The sequence below is a fragment of the Lepeophtheirus salmonis genome, chromosome 10, assembly GCF_016086655.4.
Source record: "Lepeophtheirus salmonis chromosome 10, UVic_Lsal_1.4, whole genome shotgun sequence".
Lineage (NCBI taxonomy): Eukaryota > Metazoa > Arthropoda > Copepoda > Siphonostomatoida > Caligidae > Lepeophtheirus > Lepeophtheirus salmonis.
Window position 1 is genome coordinate 17,862,404 of NC_052140.2, and position 18,755 is coordinate 17,881,158.

The following is an 18,755-nucleotide window of genomic DNA, read 5'->3' on the forward strand; positions in this document are numbered from 1 at the left end:
AATATATTTTTTGAGAAAGCTTCAATCTCAAAATTTATTGGATCTATCTGGTTTTCAAAAAATACTTTTTCCTGCAATTTTTTTATAAATTTTTGGAAGAATCGTTGGCAAGAGAGCGAGTCCTTCCCCTAACTGATTTCTAGGTCTAGACCGACCAGAAATATACAATTTATGAAAAAGGTCAGACAACCATTTCCTTTCTCCATGTATATATTTATTGACTTCTATAGGTAGGGATGTTACTTTATATAACACAAGCTGAACAATACGGCTATTATAAAGATCAATACGACTTTTCAAGCTTAAGTTTTTCCATTTTCTAACCTTATTTACTACCTTAACGTGTAGAGAAGTCCAAATAGCCTCTTTTTCTCCATACCTTCCATACTCAATCCCAAGCACTACCACCTTGTTGCATACAAAACAACTGGCAATGACCATGATTTTATCTCAAGCTTCTTGAAATGGGGCAACACTACTTCCAATCTTCGGAAAAGCTGGAATTCAGAATAAGTCTTTATATACAGTATGACATCATCAGTATACAGATCGATCAAACGTTTAGACTCAATAAAATTAATCTCAAATCCACAATATTATTGGGTCAAACTTAAAACTAATTGTTCAATGGCCATGCCAAACAGTAAATGAGCTGAGGGACATCCTTACGTGCAGCTACGTTCTAAAAATAGAAGATCAGTCACTTTTCCCTCCAACGTGTAGATGTTCCGTTGAGAAGGAGGGCTCTAATTGGAGCGCTTTCCTAAAATCCACGGTTATTATAGCCCCAAAAATTTTCATGCACATTGTATACTTCTGGGAACATCAGATTATTTTATATGCTTAAGAAAACCCTTTTGATGGGCAGCTATTTTCATATTCAATATTGTTTCTATATCCTAAGCAATAATACCTGAAAAAATTAAATACGATTCATTTTGTATTATTATTGGTCGCCAATGACTAATATCCATTCCAACTCCTTTTATAGGAATAAAAACAATTTTTCCCTTTGTAACTGTTCTGGGTAGCTTAGCATGTCTTTCCATCGCCCTTCCCATACATAGTAAATAAGAAGTAATTTCACATCTAAAGGTGGTAAAATTTTTCACTCCAATTCCGTCTGGACCTCTAGTCTGGTTATCTTTGAAATATTTTTTGATGTAATCAGAAATAATATTAGTAGAAAAAATAGAATCTGAATGACACCTTGCCTTCTTAGGAAAATGAGACCTCCGTCCTCCGACTTTAGATTGAAAATCTGTCTGGAAACATCTTAAAATATCCTCGGGCTTGTTAAAGTTTTACCACTGTGAATAATTTTAGTAATCCTTTACGTTCCACACCTCTCATTTCCCTTAAGCTTTTGAGTCTCAGACTGCAGTTATTTTCAAGTTGCATTTTTTTCCTTCTCTCTTCTTCAACTAAATCTGATATCCCATTTTTTTATTGACGATATCTGAAGTGGAAGATCTCCAAAATATCGAACCATTCGACAAAACTTCCTCCAAGCTGTCTTGAAACTCCTGTAACTTTTCCTTACATCTCTTCTCAATAGCCTTACTCGTTTGAATTATGCAACACTCAAGAAGAGTATTTGCTTTTGGACAGAAGAAAGAACAATAAAAATTTCTCCCTTGTCTATAAAGAAGAAGCTTTTTAACTTCATCTTCCTTGGTATCTTATAACCTTTACACGATGCTACAATACGTAATTAAAGATAAATAATTCTATAATGATCAGAGGCTGGATCAGTATAGTAAGATGCATTTCTTATTTGAGAAAACAGTTTTGGAGATACAAATGCCACATCAATCCTGGAAGACTGGTCTCCCCTTCTCCATGATAATGGACTGTTAGAGTTCTGAACACTTATTATATCTCCCAAATCTAGTTTTAAGATTAAATTTAGCTGAATATGTTTATTTGCATAGTATCTCGATGTATTACTATCGATATTGAGATATCCAATTAACATGAGTGGGGTTTAGTCTTTTCCTTTGTCGTTGAGAACATGAGTTTTAAATAAGATAATAAATAATTCATTTTTCAAATACTGAAATATTTGTGTTAATTTTTTTTCTTCCTCTACCCATATATAGTTCTTTCATGTCGAAATATGGCATTGAATCATAGTTATACCGTAAAACTTTATTTAAAGATCAACTTGTCATAGTTGAAAGTTTTAATGGTAATTTTGATTTTCTATGGGTTAAATAACGATAATAAATCTGGGTTTCAGACTGCGGACGAAAATACTGTAGCATTGTGTAATAATTAAATAAATTCGATCAAATAACCATGATATAGTTTCGGAATCAAGGCCAATTTTTTTGGTATACCTATGAGAATTGGGAAGGATGACTTCATTTAGGTACGGCCTGAGATATCAAAGTCAGCGTGGCCAGGGAATGATTTAATTTTTTATCAATAAATAACTGGATAAATTGCATTATAAAAAATATAGACCCATTTTTAGTTTAATATAAGACCTAAAGAGATGAACCACTACACAATAAACAGTATAAAAACTACAAATAATATCGCCATTTAAATTTGGTATTGTTTGTTTAATTATTCAATTTATTTCCCATTCTTAAATACCAATAAAAATGCGAATACTACTTGTTAAAATATATAACATCGTTAAAACATAAATCCTTATTTTAAATTAATCTTAACAATATAGGTTTGCCTTTTCAACAAGATATAATTTGTTATTTTTTTAGTAAAAATATTAAATACTTATTTTTAATTCAAATTTCCATGAAATATAAATTACTTTATGTGAATTTTGGGAATCAAATTAGAACCCATTAGTTTTTGATCAGGTTGCAGTTATTTTATGCAATAAATACTTCAATATTACATTTTTGTAACTTTTTTTGTATTTTTCACCTCTCATATTGAAAAAAGAATGTTCTTAGAAATTAAAAGGAATAACAAAAGAACGAATTGTAATCAAATTATTAAATTATACTCACTTTACCTCGATTAAAAATGTACAATAAATCTTAAACAAAGCATATTTCAAAATAAATAAAAGATTGGATGCATTTACATTTAATGTTTTAGGACATATTTGAAATTGAAAATTTTATTTACTAAAAATATCTCTTTAACAATTTATAAGTTGACATTTTTAACATAAATTTCGAAATTATGAAATATAATTTAAAGCAGTGACGTATTATGAACTCAAAAAGATAATTATATATCATTTTAATATGGATCAAATATCCCAAGTTTTAGAAATCGTTATAAATTACTATTTGTTATTTTTTATAAAGATAAAATAGCTTATCCCTATTGGATAATCCCACATGAAGCAACAAAATTAGTTCAAGTCGAATAGTCTCAAAAACCAGATTTGATAGAAAACAACTAATTCAAGATTCCTCATTGGTGAATAAAAGACTACTTAAGTTTGATATGAAAACATAAAAAGCAAATTTTGTTGACTTTTATTATAAATTAATTATCATATTTAAAACTTGTTACTTAGTGTTCGATGAATTCATACGACTTTAATATATTTCCTGTTGAAATAATAGTTTATATCACTACCAATAAGTTATCCATAATTAGTGATTAAAATTAACTGTGCATTCCTTGTTCTTTTTGGAATTGATTATCTGAAGAATCGTCTGTTTTCATCATTATTTCCCTAATGCGAAGTAAATTTCCTTTTAAACTATGATTCAATTATATTCTAAGACTGATTTAAATTTTTGAGTGCATATAAAAGACGGATTGAGGATTTGTTGCAAAATAATAATTTTATGTCCTTGTTGCAGTGAATAATGGAGGTTCGACATCGGAGTAATTCTTGTTATTTCCTTCTCCCACGGTTCTCTTGTAACAACTTGCAGTAAATGATCCAATGAAATGTCATAATAGCTAAGCAACTCTCCTTAAAACATTTTTCAAATTGTCAGGATTACCATGTTGATTTTCGGTATCTTTTTTTTGCTGATATTTTTTGGTCCAAACTACAAACAATTTTTATCACTATTCATAATCAATTCTGCACCCATTGGGAAAACATTAATTTGCCCATTCGTTTCAAGAAATCCTTTGCTATAGTTATTTCTAATATGACGATTATCAAACCTTTAAAAGATAAAATTTTTACTTTATAAAAACAAATTCATATCTTTAAATTGTGGCATTAAGAAAATCCACAAAATTTACTAGACTGCAGAACTTTTTTTCTTCTTTTGTAAATATATTTTATGAGTAATAATGTTTTTCTTTCGATATTTGTATCACATTACATATTCAATACTTTTTATAACTGTATTGACTCATAATGTTTCTTTATTCTATGACAATTTAGTAAACTATCATATGCCATGAAGAGCTAATGTTTACAATTAATCATAAATGTATACCTAATTATTTCACAAAGTTTCACCAAACTATAATCATATAATTGACTCCTTTCATTTAAATTTTTTTATAGTAAAATGCTGAAGTGTTATGAGATTATAATTATGAAAACATATTTTTGTAAAAGGAAAATAATAGAACTTTGTTAAACTCAACTCTAACTACAGGGAGCTTTATTTAACAACAAAATCTTTTTTCTTAAAATGGATTTTCTCCTAAACTAATCATCCGATTTCAATAAAAACCAATGGCAAATGAAATATATATACATATAAAAAAATATATCCAATAAATTCGCCATTGGCGTCAATAACAGCTTCGAACCTATCTCGGAAACGGGAGGAGGTATTGATGGCAGTCTCGTTTGGCAGATATAGGAATTCCTCCCGCATCCTGGTCATTAGCTCGGACTTTGTTTTGCAGGAGGATCTCTGGGCGTGTCGCTCAACTGGCCCCTTCCCCACATAAAGAAGTTTAAGGAGTTGAGGTCCTGTGAGTTTGGAGGCCAAACACTGGGGTATTTACAAATCATCATTATCCAAAGATCTTGCTATAAATCCCAAAGAGTGACATCTCTTATTAGTAGGGGCTAAATATCTGTGGTAAGTCAACTTTTTAATGTAACATATCTAGTGATGAAAATCCTGTGTACAATGGGGGTGTTAAAAAGATAGAAACCGAAAATCAATGGAGCAATCCTGTCAATTTTAAGAATGTTTTGGAGGAGAGAAAGAATAATGCTCACGACGTTGCATCAGATCACATACAATCCTCTGGGACAAGGGAGAAAGGAGAGAAGGACATTTATTAGAATTACTCCGATGTCGATCCCCATTTTATTCTGAGTCTAACAGGGACTTACAATTATAACTCCACAACAAATCCTTTGTGTTACACTCTGTCTTTTATGAGCTCTCCATTTTGAATATAATTGAATCTATTTAGGGAAGGTTGTTCACTACTCAGGAATTAAAAATGAATGACACCTGCTAAGGCAAAGAAAATTCATTCTTAAGATTAACAATTCCACAAAAACGGGCCAGCTAATTTATTTTTTTACTGTATTGACATCAATGAGCACATCATCATTCAAGGAGTTGTATTATATTGTTGCAGGACGGTGCCACAGTCGATTGTTTTGTATACAAAATTATAAAAATAAACAAAAAATGGCCTATGCTCCAAATAATTTTGATAACGCCTTCTGTGTGAGTAACATTATTTTTTAGTTAATAATATTACCATTCAGGGAGTTGTATTATTTTGCTGCAAAATGATGCCACTCTCTGTCATTGTGACAAGACTACTTTCCATTGGTACTGCATTGACTTTGTAATGACGTAGTGATAATCACAAAGATTGAAAGAATAATGATGACAACTTTGGTAATTCAAAACATATATTCAGACAAGGGGTACTCTCCCAGATTCAGCTAACAACTGCAAAAAGTCGGGTCCTATATTAAATTAGCATTTTTTACATTTCTGGTTATGTATAATAATGAAAATTTGGTGTATTTTTAGGCTTGCCAGTTTTTTATTTTTTTTTTTTTTTTTTTTTTAAATGGTAATCTGAAGAAGAAATTTTCTTTTCTTCAGCTCTTGTAATTGTTACTATAGATATAACTCGTGAGTAATTAACTTCCTTATTTACTACATTCAATTATTTTAAAAACCTGATTGAACATTGGTCTATGCTCATAAAGGACTAGAGCAACCTGAAGGATTTGTTGTAGAGTTTATAAGTCCTTTTGGACTTAAAGTAAAATTGAAGATCGACATCGGAGTAGTATTTCTAGACATTGTTCTTGTTTATCCCCCCTCTTCCTTCGTCACAGCTGATTGTAGCTGATCTGTTCAAACGTCATGACAGCTAAGCTGCTCTCCTTCAAAACATTAATCAAGTTGTCAGGTTTACCATATTGATTTTCTGTTTCATTTTTTGACATGTCCAAAATACACACGATTTCATGTATCTATGCAGTCCTAAGATAAACTTATAAATGACACATACAAACAGATAGATTCGTTTATTTAATAAATAATATTAGAGGCATTAACGGTTAAAAATATAGATAAATCAACTCCAATCTCTCATAAATATAGACTCTAAGTGATATAATTACGTATTTTAACATTTGATAAACTAATGTACTTAAATAATACTATTGATATAATATGTTTTCACGTTGAGCACATCTTATTTTAAAAAAAATTATGTGATGACAATGTATACATACTAAAAGAGTACTCGTCATTCCTCATACAATATATATAGCTACCATATATTTATAATCAAGGACGCTGAATTTTCGAGCAAGAGTTATCACAATCAACATAACCGGACGGAGATTAGGGGATCATATATCATATATGAGTTGATTTGTATCCAGAGTAGATGCTTCAACTTTTCTTTTATTAATAAAATATTGTTTCCTTTTAAATATTTATTGTACAAATCCATATATAACATCAATATAACTTTGAATACTTAATATTTTGACTTACAAATTTTAAATTAACTGATATGATGAAACTCAATGCAATACTTGGAGATAATGAAAAAATACATTAATACTTTATAACAAGCTAAATACTATTTAAAAGGATAGTATGAAGTTATTTAAATTTATTGACTTCATAAATGAAGTTTTCTATTTACTTTGATAATACATTTTTTTAAAAGCTAAAATATATATTGGAAACTTCTTGTTAGTTATTTTATAAAAATATTTTATTTTTGAAATTTTACTACTATGATTTATAACAAAACATAATTATTACTTGCAATATGTTAAGTAAATTGTATTTTACTTGTATTGTTTTTAGTTATGAACAAAAATTAAACTTCATTTTTATGCCAAATAAATGAAATTCCTTTTTTAGGCTTCCAAAAAAGATAAATCAGTATCATGGTCTAAAAAAATTTCAGACATTTAATCATGATTATTCGTTATTTTCAAATTTGAGAAGAATAAAAATAAACGTACTAAAATGATAAACAAATATGCTTACAAGACCTCTTGTTACAATTTTCCTCTTGAAAAATTGAAAATATTAAAACGTTTACCCTTACATAAGATCAACTCTATAGTTATTTCACGTTCTTTTAATTCATTGAGATATTTCTAATACGTTTTTGTCAATTCATGTCTCTTTTTTTAATTTCATAACTCTTCTACTCATATAAAAAAGAGCTCATTTGTTCAAATAACAGATGGGGAATAAATAATACTAAACATACACAGCATTATTCATGCATTCACTCAAACATATAATTAGGACATCAATTTTACTAAAATGATAGTTTTTCCTCATTATTTGACATATGTATATGTATGATTTGAAGGCTAACATAGATAAATAACTCCTGCAGCGTGCCAATTATAGTATTGTAGCATATAATGTTAGTCATAAAGGTAAATAAAACGACTCAAGTTCATTAAACTTTTGTTACTGCACTTCCTATCCAATACACAAGTACTTCCTCTTTGGGTTGTTTAGCCACTCATACATAAAAATGGTTATTATTATTTCAGTTTGATCAATCACAGTAGTGTTACCTCACTAACACAAAGATACCCCTATGTATTTTGATCTCAGCTGTCGATTCACTCATCTCACTTGATATGTTTCATAATTTATTTTTTTCTTTGAAAAAAAAGACAAAATGATAACTTATTTTATGGCAATGCTCCGTTTACGCTTCTCTTATAAAATTACAAAGTACTATTATAAAACAGTATTGAAATCCTACAAAGTAGGATTTCAATATTATAAAATATTACATATGATAGTCTGGGAGTAGATAAGAGATACATGACAGCTGGTATGATTGACTTATAATGCTATCTACTAGATCACTATGACCTTTTTTGTGTTTCTTTTTGGAGGAAAAGTTGCATGATACAAAAAAGGTTATGGCGAGTAATATATAACTACTTTATTTGCCTTTAATATTTAGTTTCGCTGTAGTGTCTAACTTTTCGACTTTTGGTTGGTCTATCAAATGAATATATTTATAATGCTTAAAAATTGATCTCGACTAATATGATTGGCTAAAATATGAGGAACATCTTCAGAGTTGGATCAGTATCTTTTCTTATCCAGTGAAGATAATATGCTGTATAAAAAAAAAGGCCACCAATAAAGACAAAAAGCTCATCTTATGCCAAATCCAAGGTGGCTTTGTGTTAGATTGCGTACATATTACTTTCAAGAATGATGAGATCTCTCAGGTTCTGGTCAAAGAAAAAATAAATAATCTTATGGATTCTCCAATGTGAGGGATGTTTCGTCGATGTTGAAAGATGTAGGGATAAGAAAATCTGTTTATTTCTTTCTTCCATTTTAAATCTCTTTCATCTCTTGTGCGTTTTTTTTGTATTAGCAATTATTTCCTCTTAATTCCCATCACTTTGACGAAGAAAACAGGGAGCTGAAAGAATACCCCTTTCGAGACTGTATAAACCCCCATCGTCGTCTTCACAATTGTCCTGATCTGACCCATCCTTTTCAGGGAATCCAAGATTTATTACTTCCACATTGACATATGACAGAGTTTCCAGCAATCCCAACATCTTATCGGCTTTTAAACTGCAATTGAGACGATCAAAGCAAAAATGTAGGAGCTCAATGTTATAAAAAAGTATAGGAGTAGAATCATTTTTTTTGGATGAAGGGGTATTTTAATACGCATCGTACTTTATTGTTCAAAAAAATAAATATATATAATTATGCATGTAATTTTTTGTACACTAATTGAGAGATATACATCCTGTCGTTAGGGTTGTAGCATTTTAAAGTAGTTACTTATGACATTTGTACTAAAAAACCAAAAATGACTTACTTTTTACCCTTGAAAAAAAATTCTGGGACGTAATTACAAACTGACTGATAATGCAAGAACTATGCACCAAATCATATTCATTCTTTATAATTTTTTATTACCAACGTACTCAGGAACCACCACGTGTACACATCTCATCTATTTAATAAAACAAATTCCGAAGTAATGGTGAAATATTTCATTGGGTATTTTAATGTCCCTTGGTCATTAGTGGGTTATTGTTCCTTTGATTGATCAGATGGAATTGCACAGATTAAGTAAAAGTAAACATTATAGTATTATAATATTTACTCCATCTGACCTCAGAATTGTCTTAAAAGTCCCTAAAAACAATGGATACATAGTTTGTAATTGAAAGCTAGACATTTCGAATCTGTAATTTTATCCAGTTTAATTTGGGAAACTAGGAGTGATACATTAACTAAACTTTGTACAGAGGTTGGCATATCTGTTGTTATTTCTAATCTTCAATATAGCTTCTATCGACTTTCAAAGTGGTGAGAATAAAATCCTTTTTTTTTCTTTTTTTGGAAAAGTAAATAGCTTAGGCTAAAAAATGGTTTCTAATGATACAAAAAATATTGAAGAAAAGATTGAACAGTTCTGAAAAATATTTTTAGATGAAGCCCAATGGACCTAAAGTGTTGAAAATTTACATTTAAAATGGAAAAACTGAGTATTTGCTAAAATACTGTCCATATTCCTTAAATTAAAACTTTTTTTTGTAAAAACAATAAATTGAGATGACTAAATTTAAAATAAAATATATTTTTTTAATTATTTAAAATATTGTATATTTGATCAAATTACGTAGTGGAATATGTTACCTACGAAAAAATAAATCCTTTGGATACATTTTTGTTCTTTTTACTTGATGATGTATCAAATAAATTATGAGGGTGTTTTAAATTGAACAAAAAAAATAATTTGAGAATTTGTGAATAATTTAGAAAATAATCAAGTCTCATCCCTAAATAAATAAAACTCGGAAAGATATGGTAAATTAAGAAACTTGCATATTTGGAATTGGAAAGTTGTTGTTGTTCTTCTTTTTTTGGTAGGAAGCTCCATCCTTCTGTTATTCGGGGAAATTGGCTTTTAATCAGGACAAGCTATTGTATCTAAGCACATTGTAAAAGGCATCCGTGTCAAGAGAATGTCCTTTTTTGAAAAAGTAGGGGGGGGGGCATTCTCTTTCCGTCACTGCAGATTACTCCAAAGACCTTGATGGAGACAGAATGCATTGTCTGGTTATCCGATGAATTTCTGATTTTGTTCTTATGAATTAATTTTTCAAGCTATCTGAGCTAAACTTGTAGAAAAGAAGAAAAAATGATAGTACTTTATTATTTTACTTAAGCTAAACTGAATAAAGGTTTGCTGGATGTTGTAAATTAGCATCAAAAGCCATTTGAGTTTATTTTAGGCTACTCTAACTATAAAACCTAATATTTGATAGACATACTTTGATTTTTTCAGAGTTTTGCGCTCCTTTCATAACCCTGGTGTAACATATATATCACCATCAAAAAAAGTGCTTAATTAATAAATATTCTCTTGAATCACGTTGTATATTTAAAGCCGATCATCCATATACTAGTATAAATTTAATAACACAAACTAATTGTTAAAGTTCTCATTATCAAACTAATTTACTAACTATTAAACATAAGTATAATAAAAAAAATACAACTTTACCTAAAACCACATTAGTATAATGCACCATGAATGAGGACTCTTGATCCTTTTATAATTTTTTTTTTCATTTTCCGTTCTTCTATTTTTCTTCTTATCAGCCTACAACAGGGACATCTAAAGTTATAGTATAGTATTCTTTTTATTAATGGCTTCCTAAATTGACATCAAATAAAAAATGATTCACGTAATTATGTATAATATCTATTAATATGCATTAAACATTAAATGGATTAATAATTATTCGTTATTACTTAGTATTTAATCTGCCTACTTTATATAGCTATGTAATTCCTCAAACTTATGTTTGAAATAGTTTGCTTGATACCTAAACAATAATAATAGTTATATAATTTTATGTTCTTTTTTTTGAAAAGGTTACACTCGCTTTTATATTTTAAAAATAAATTAATTTAAAAAAATCAGGGACTTCTGCCAAAAAAATTCCCCGTTGTGATTGGAAAAACGATTCGTGAAAATATGATATATATATAGTACATCAACACAAAAGTAAGATTTAAATTTTTTTCTCGAAATTGAGCTTATAGTGTATCAACATAAAAACAATCTTGAACAAAAATTAAGATAAGAGGAAATTCTATTTTATTTTTTTAACTCATATTTATACAATGTTCAATATTTCATAGGTATATTGGAGTAAAGGTTTTGTTTTCACATTTGTGAGATGAGTTAAAATAAAGATACTTAAGAATTTTAGCTACAGGGATTTCCCTTTAGCTAAAAGAAAATCGGTAAGACCGGATCTAAAGATCAAAATCGGTCCGCACAGAGAGCGTCATTAGGAGTGAAAGATACACGCCAATCCTCCTTACAACATGGCTAGGAACCTCAGCAATTTCATCAATAATAAAAGATGACACTTCTTGTTATGATAGTTTTTTTTTTTTTGCATTAGTTACTTATTAGAAAATGGTTTTATTAGGCCAAAGGTGGATTTTGGAATGTGTAGACTTGCAACTTAAAAATTTTATTCGTTTTGAATTAAATACCGAAGAGAGGCGCATTTTTAAAGACTTAAACTATGATTCTGCGTCCCAAATTTTGACATTTTTCTCCTTCAACTTATTTTTTAATTCCTTTATTTCTGCTTCATAGGCTCCAAGTTGGATTTGTGTGATGGTACTTATTTCCTTTAGATGTTTTACTTCAGGATAAATATCTGCAATACATACAATTATTATTTTCTAATGATACAGTAACTTATGCAAAAAAAATATAAATATATATATATCACTGTAAGAAGTTTCATCTTCTATTGTTGATGAAATTAGATTCATGTCCACTAAGTCTATTTCTCTATTTTCGGAAGTAAGAGGCTCCAAATAAGGAGTAAAGTACGTATGATCCTGAAATTGTGGAGATCTTTTTTACCTGAAATTCGAAATAAAAAGTTGCTTGAGATTTACTTAATTATTAAATTGTCTTAGCATCAGCATTGTTCCCCCCAATGAAAATGGGATTGTTGGTATTCTTGGTGAGCTTTTAGGTTTTATATATTTAAACAATGTTGGAATGGCTTGAGAGTTGTAATTCCTTATTTCTTCAAAATGTTTAGAGCACAATCGAAAATAACATTATGGTTTCCAAAGATTCCAAATATTAATTCCTTCACTGAACCATTGGTTCAAACTATAGCTAAACGATAGGGCAAAAATTTGTGAAAATATGTGAAAAATGAATGCATAAGGCGTCCTAAAAGCATTAAGAATGACAGAATGTATGCAGAAAAATATAAAGGAGTACCTGGAGCAATAATTTTGGACGGTCACTGGATACTCATGACATGTTCGATGAAAAGAGAAAAAAAACCCAAAAAATTGTAGAAAGTTCTAATATACGATAATCATTATGGTCATTTTCCTTGGGCGGAAGCAATGAAGAACATAATTATAAATATAATTTACTTCATTATCGCTTAGAGTAATATTGAAGAGTTGAGAGGAAAAAAAGAATAAGGGCCATCGAGGAATTAATGGCATCAAATAATATAACTGATCCAGTCCTAGCACTACTTAAATTATAAATAAACTCTAGGCATTAAAAGGAGTTAAGAAATAAGGCAACAAATTATCCTAACCAATTTATGAGGAGTAAAATATTGGAGGGAAGGGAAAAAATAAGACGCATTTTCTACATCTTTGAAAAAGAACCGGAATTGAGGGAGGCCAGCTGATGAATTTATGTTATGGAATCTTTGACAAGGAAATAACTTCTAGCCACATGCTTACAAGATATAAAAGTGACAAATAATCACTTTATGTTGGAAACACACATCCTTTCACTTAAGAAGAATGTTGAGACATTTACTGGGAAAAAAATATCAGAGTCTTAGATAAAGTTTGGGGTAATTGTAGATAATGAGAGGTTTGGATTGAAGGAATCTAGGAAAAGAGCTTATAAAGAATATATAAGGGCAAGAAATAAGGCATTCATCAACACTCTACAGCTATTGCGTCCACTTATATATAGTTGCAATTCTCTCATGATTTAAAATGGTTATTTTTTAAAAAAATTGTTGATACAGCGCCGTAAAGGTTAGACGGATAATCTTTTAGATCAAGGAGTTTTGAATATGGACCAATGTCACTAGTGTCCGAAATGAAAAAATAAACACACAGATGTGTCTTAATTTAGTTTAAAAAAAAATATTTTGAGATAAATGAATTCATATTTTCTGATGAAATGAATATAATACATTGTCAATAAGACTAAAATTGTCGAAAAAAAGATTATGACGAGTCAAGAACTAATAGGTAGCAATGCATGAATAGTAATTATTGACTTTGTTAGCTTCAATTACTAAAATTAGTTGTTTTATTCATATTATCATTGACTCACTTAACTATTATAGGTACACAAAATCAACAAACACTGGATACACTTGACACAGAAATGAAATAGTATAGTATATATAAATAGCTTGAACAAGACTTCAACTTACCATTAGATGTTAAAATAGCATGTTACCCATCAAGTTACTATTGTTATTTATTGTCACTATTCAAAGAACATATTCTGGTAACGTATATAAAATAATTAGTAACATTATTGTAAAATTACAATTTATTCAAAAAATTGTATTTATATGATAGAGCTTCAACATGCAGCATGTCAAATTTTATACGATAAGTATAACGTTGAAAGAATTGGATCCAGAAATATGTTGAGTGGTGCAGTGTGGCCGAATAATATAGTTCCTTACGAAATAGGTCCTGGATTCAGTGATGGTAATTTGGATATTGTAAAGTCGGCAATGAGGGAGATTGAATCTAGAACGTGTGTTAAGTGGAGGCCGCGAAATTCTGAGAAATCTTACGTTTATATCAGCAATGACAAAAACGGTTGTTATGCTAACCTTGGTTATAATTCAAATAGACAGAAACATTTGTTAAACTTGCAAAAATGGGATGGTTATAGCTCCTGCATGGTGAAATTTGAATGAAGTTATATTATTCTGCGTATAATTGATAAAAATTACACCTTAGGTTGAAGGAATTGCGGTTCACGAAATGTTTCATATAATGGGGTATGCTCATGAACAGAACCGACCTGACCGAGATGAATTTGTTAAAATACACTGGACAAGAATTATACGACGATACGTTCATAATTTTTTCAGATCTATTAACCCTGGAGAAGCAGATGTGCCACCCATATGCAATTCATGGAGTAATGCTACAACATTTGACAATTGCTATTCAGGTTATGAAACTGAGACTTTTGGATACCGCTATGACTATGGATCGATTATGCATTATGGTCTATGGGAGTAAGTACATTTGATATAATATAAAGAATGATTAAAACTGCAATTGCATTTATGAAACAGCTTTAGGAAGGCAAAGGACAAAGTCATGGATACAACTATAGGAGTATCTCCAGGAGTCAAAATTGGTCAGAGAGTGAAAATGACAGATCTTGATGCAGGAAAAGTTAATGCCAAATATAAATGTCAACCAGCATCAACATTATTTCCAATTTCGACAACAGCGACTTCAAAAAGTACCTCAAAAAATAAAAAACCTGGTAATAGTATATTTCAAACAACGATCTACCTCAATTTGTCTAAATACGTATATTATATATTCTTAGATTGCTCTAAAGAAAGTGTTCTGTGTCCATATTTAAAAATTAGCTGTGATTCTAAGTATATGCAAGGTAAATGTCCAAAAAAATGTGGTTTGTGTCCAACAACCCCAAATCCAACTACTACAACCACAAGAGCTATTGAAAGTATGTTTCATTACTGAATTATTTTTCTGCACTTTTTTATAATGATTTACTATCTTTTTTTTTTCTAGCCTGTCTCTTTAAGGAAGAATTATGTCGCATAGGAAAAAATGATTGCTGAATAGCTTTCTGTTCCGACCATTAAATAAATCAATCACTAAGTTAGTTTAGTTAACTCTTTTATTGAATCTCTAATAATTTCATATTTTTAGATTGCACCACAAAAATGACTTTTTTTAAAAAGAACTTGATATTTTCTACGATTGGCTTACATTTTCAACAGCCATATTTTTCTATATTATATTTCATGAATTTATATTTATGTATATATAAACACGTTCTTTAATATTACTTCATTAATTTTTATATGTATTAAAAACTGCGATGAATAACTCAAACTTTAATAAGAAGAGTATCCGTTTCTTGGAGTTGTCAATAAAATTTATTCAAATTAAATACGTGAAAAGGAGTAGGGAACAGTTGCAAGACGGAATGATTGCAACAGTACTTTTTTTATTTTATTTACATAAACAAGGCTAAATCCCTACAATTTACATCACAATTGAATAATTAGGAAAAATGTGATAATTTATGTCAAGTTTTCTTTGATGTATTTGGTTAACACTGTTCATGAAGATCAAAAGAAGCCATGTGAGAATCATGGGTTTGTAATATTGCTGTTGATTTTTCATTAGTTTTCCTTCAACATATATCAATTGAATAACTGATTACTTTGCTATTAGTTTATATTGTTTCATTAAAATTCCAAATTTTCTCACTGAGAAGAAATTTGATCTAATATAACACTCAGTACAAAGGGGACAGATGGACGCATGGTTTATTCTTTTTTTCCCTTAAACTTTAAATCAACCATGATTTTCATCTAGAACTGGATCCCAAAAATTTCTTAAGAACGTATTTCTCTGATTTATAATATTAATATATCAAAATCTACAATAATACATTCACATGTAATAATTCAACATTATGGAAGGCCTTGCTATTTATTTCAAAACAATAGCTCGAAGGTATTATTTGAGAAAAAAATGGCAGTGTAAAAAATTGCGGGGTAAAAATAAACCAAAAAAAAAAAGACAAAGTGGGAAAAAAGGTGAAAATATTTTAAGCTGATAAATTGTACATTATTTTAAAAGTTTGGCATTTGTAAAACTGTGTTATAATTATATTCAAATCACTCTCGAGTACATGAATTTTGCCATTTTTTTAAATTTTTCCATGTTTTTTCCCCTGAAATTTTTTTTCGTGTTACTTTTTAATTTGCTCTTTTTTTCTTACACTGCAGGCATATGTTAGCATGTTGTCTTCAAATCATACTAGCTTGTAATAATTGGACAGATAAATTTAAGTATTGCAAGGGAAGTTCTTGCTTTATAATTAATTTTTATATTAAGAAAGTACTATTTTACTGACTGTTTCAGATAAATTGTTCTCAGAAAATAATAATAACTATTAATATGTATTTTTTATTTTATTAACAGTTCCTTTTATATTTACAAAGTAATTGCATAAATAAATATACATAAATAAACATTATAGGTTAAACTTATTGCTTATAAATTCTATTTTATTTTTTTAACTCATATTTATACAATGTTCAATATTTCATAGGTATATTGGAGTAAGGGCTTTGTTTTTACATTTGTGAGATGAGTTAAGATAAAGATACTTAAGAATTTTAGCTACAGGGAACTTCATGGACAAGGACTCATAAGTCCTTGCACACTTTTTATGAAATAACAAAAAAAACCGATTTCCCTTTAGCTAAAAGAAAATTGGTAAGACCGGGTCTAATGATCAAAATCGGTCCGCACAGAGAGCGTCATTAGGAGTGAAAGATACACGCCAATCCTCCTTACAACATACAGCAAATGGCCGGGAACCTCAGCAGTTTCATCAATAATAAAATAACTTAAAAATTTTATTCGTTCTGAATTAAATACCGAAGAGAGGCGCATTTTTAAAGACTTAAACTATGATTCTGCGTCCCAAATTTTGACATTTTTCTCCTTCAACTTATTTTTTAATTCCTTTATTTCTGCTTCATAGGCTCCAAGTTGGATTTGTGTGATGGTACTTATTTCCTTTAGATGTTTTACTTCAGGATAAATATCTGCAATACATACAATTATTATTTTCTAATGATACAGTAACTTATGCAAAAAAAATATAAATATATATATATCACTGTAAGAAGTTTCATCTTCTATTGTTGATGAAATTAGATTCATGTCCACTAAGTCTATTTCTCTATTTTCGGAAGTAAGAGGCTCCAAATAAGGAGTAAAGTACGTATGATCCTGAAATTGTGGAGATCTTTTTTACCTGAAATTCGAAATAAAAAGTTGCTTGAGATTGACTTAATTATTAAATTGTCTTAGCATCAGCATTGTTCTCCCGAATGAAAATGGGATTGTTGGTATTCTTGGTGAGCTTTTAGGTTTTATATATTTAAACAATGTTGGAATGGCTTGAGAGTTGTAATTCCTTATTTCTTCAAAGTGTTTAGAGCACAATCGAAAATAACATTATGGTTTCCATAGATTCCAAATATTAATTCCTTCATTGAACTATTGGTTCAAACTATCAAACTATAGCAAAACGATAGGTCAAAAATTTGTGAAAATATGTGAAAAATGAATGCATAAGGCGTCCTAAAAGCATTAAGAATGACAGAATGTATGCAGAAAAATATAAAGGAGTACCTGGAGCAATAATTTTGGACGCTTACTGGATACTCATGACATGTTCGATGAAAAGAGAAAAACACCCAAAAAAAATTGTGGAAAGTTCTAATATACGATAATCATTATGGTCATTTTCCTTGGGCGGAAACAATGAAGAACATAATTATAAATATAATTTACTTCATTATCGCTTAGAGTAATAGTGAAGAGTTGAGAGGAAAAAAAGAATAAGGGCCATCGAGGAATTAATGGCATCAAATAATATAACTGATCCAGTCCTAGCACTACTTAAATTATAAATACACTCTAGGCATTAAAAGGAGTTAAGAAATAAGGCAACAAATTATCCTAACCAATTTATGAGGAGTAAAATATTGGAGGGAAGGGAAAAAATAAGACGCATTTTCTACATCTTTGAAAAAGAACCGGAATTGAGGGAGGCCAGCTGATGAATTTATGTTATGGAATCTTTGACAAGGAAATAACTTCTAGCCACATGCTTACAAGATATAAAAGTGCCAAATAATCACTTTATGTTGAAAACACACATCCTTTCACTTAAGAAGAATGTTGAGACATTTACTGGGAAAAAAATATCAGAGTCTTAGATAAAGTTTGGGGTAATTGTAGATAATGAGAGGTTTGGATTGAAGGAATCTAGGAAAAGAGCTTATAAAGAATATATAAGGGCAAGAAATAAGGCCTTCATCAACACTCTACAGCTATTGCGTCCACTTATATATAGTTGCAATACTCTCATGATTTAAAATGGTTATTTTTTATAAAATTGTTGATACAGCGCCATAAAGGTAGGACGGTATAATCTTTTAGATCAAGGAGTTTTGAATATGGACCAATGTCACT

The 18,755-nt window shown here is 29.5% G+C and overlaps 1 protein-coding gene across 1 annotated transcript; it reads left to right on the forward strand.

The window, feature by feature from the left end:
• Nucleotides 1-13,843: 13,843 nt before the first annotated feature.
• LOC121125438 (low choriolytic enzyme) lies at nt 13,844-15,642 on the forward strand. Its single transcript, XM_040720638.2, has 7 exons — nt 13,844-13,974; nt 14,049-14,383; nt 14,442-14,725; nt 14,786-14,982; nt 15,049-15,189; nt 15,258-15,347; nt 15,399-15,642. Exons 1-6 carry the CDS (start codon nt 13,917-13,919, stop codon nt 15,305-15,307), a joined length of 1,065 nt encoding a protein of 354 aa, XP_040576572.1. The 5' UTR covers nt 13,844-13,916; the 3' UTR covers nt 15,308-15,347; nt 15,399-15,642.
• Nucleotides 15,643-18,755: the final 3,113 nt, after the last annotated feature.

What these genes read in the sequence shown, in the direction of transcription:
- LOC121125438 (XM_040720638.2), top strand. Translation starts at nt 13,917, where the DNA reads ATGTTACCCATCAAGTTACTATTGTTATTTATTGTCACTATTCAAAGA. An exon ending in ATGCATTATGGTCTATGGGA is followed by an intron (nt 14,726 to 14,785) that starts GTAAGTACATTT and finishes TTTATGAAACAG; the next exon opens with CTTTAGGAAGGCAAAGGACA. An exon ending in CTCAAAAAATAAAAAACCTG is followed by an intron (nt 14,983 to 15,048) that starts GTAATAGTATAT and finishes ATATATTCTTAG; the next exon opens with ATTGCTCTAAAGAAAGTGTT.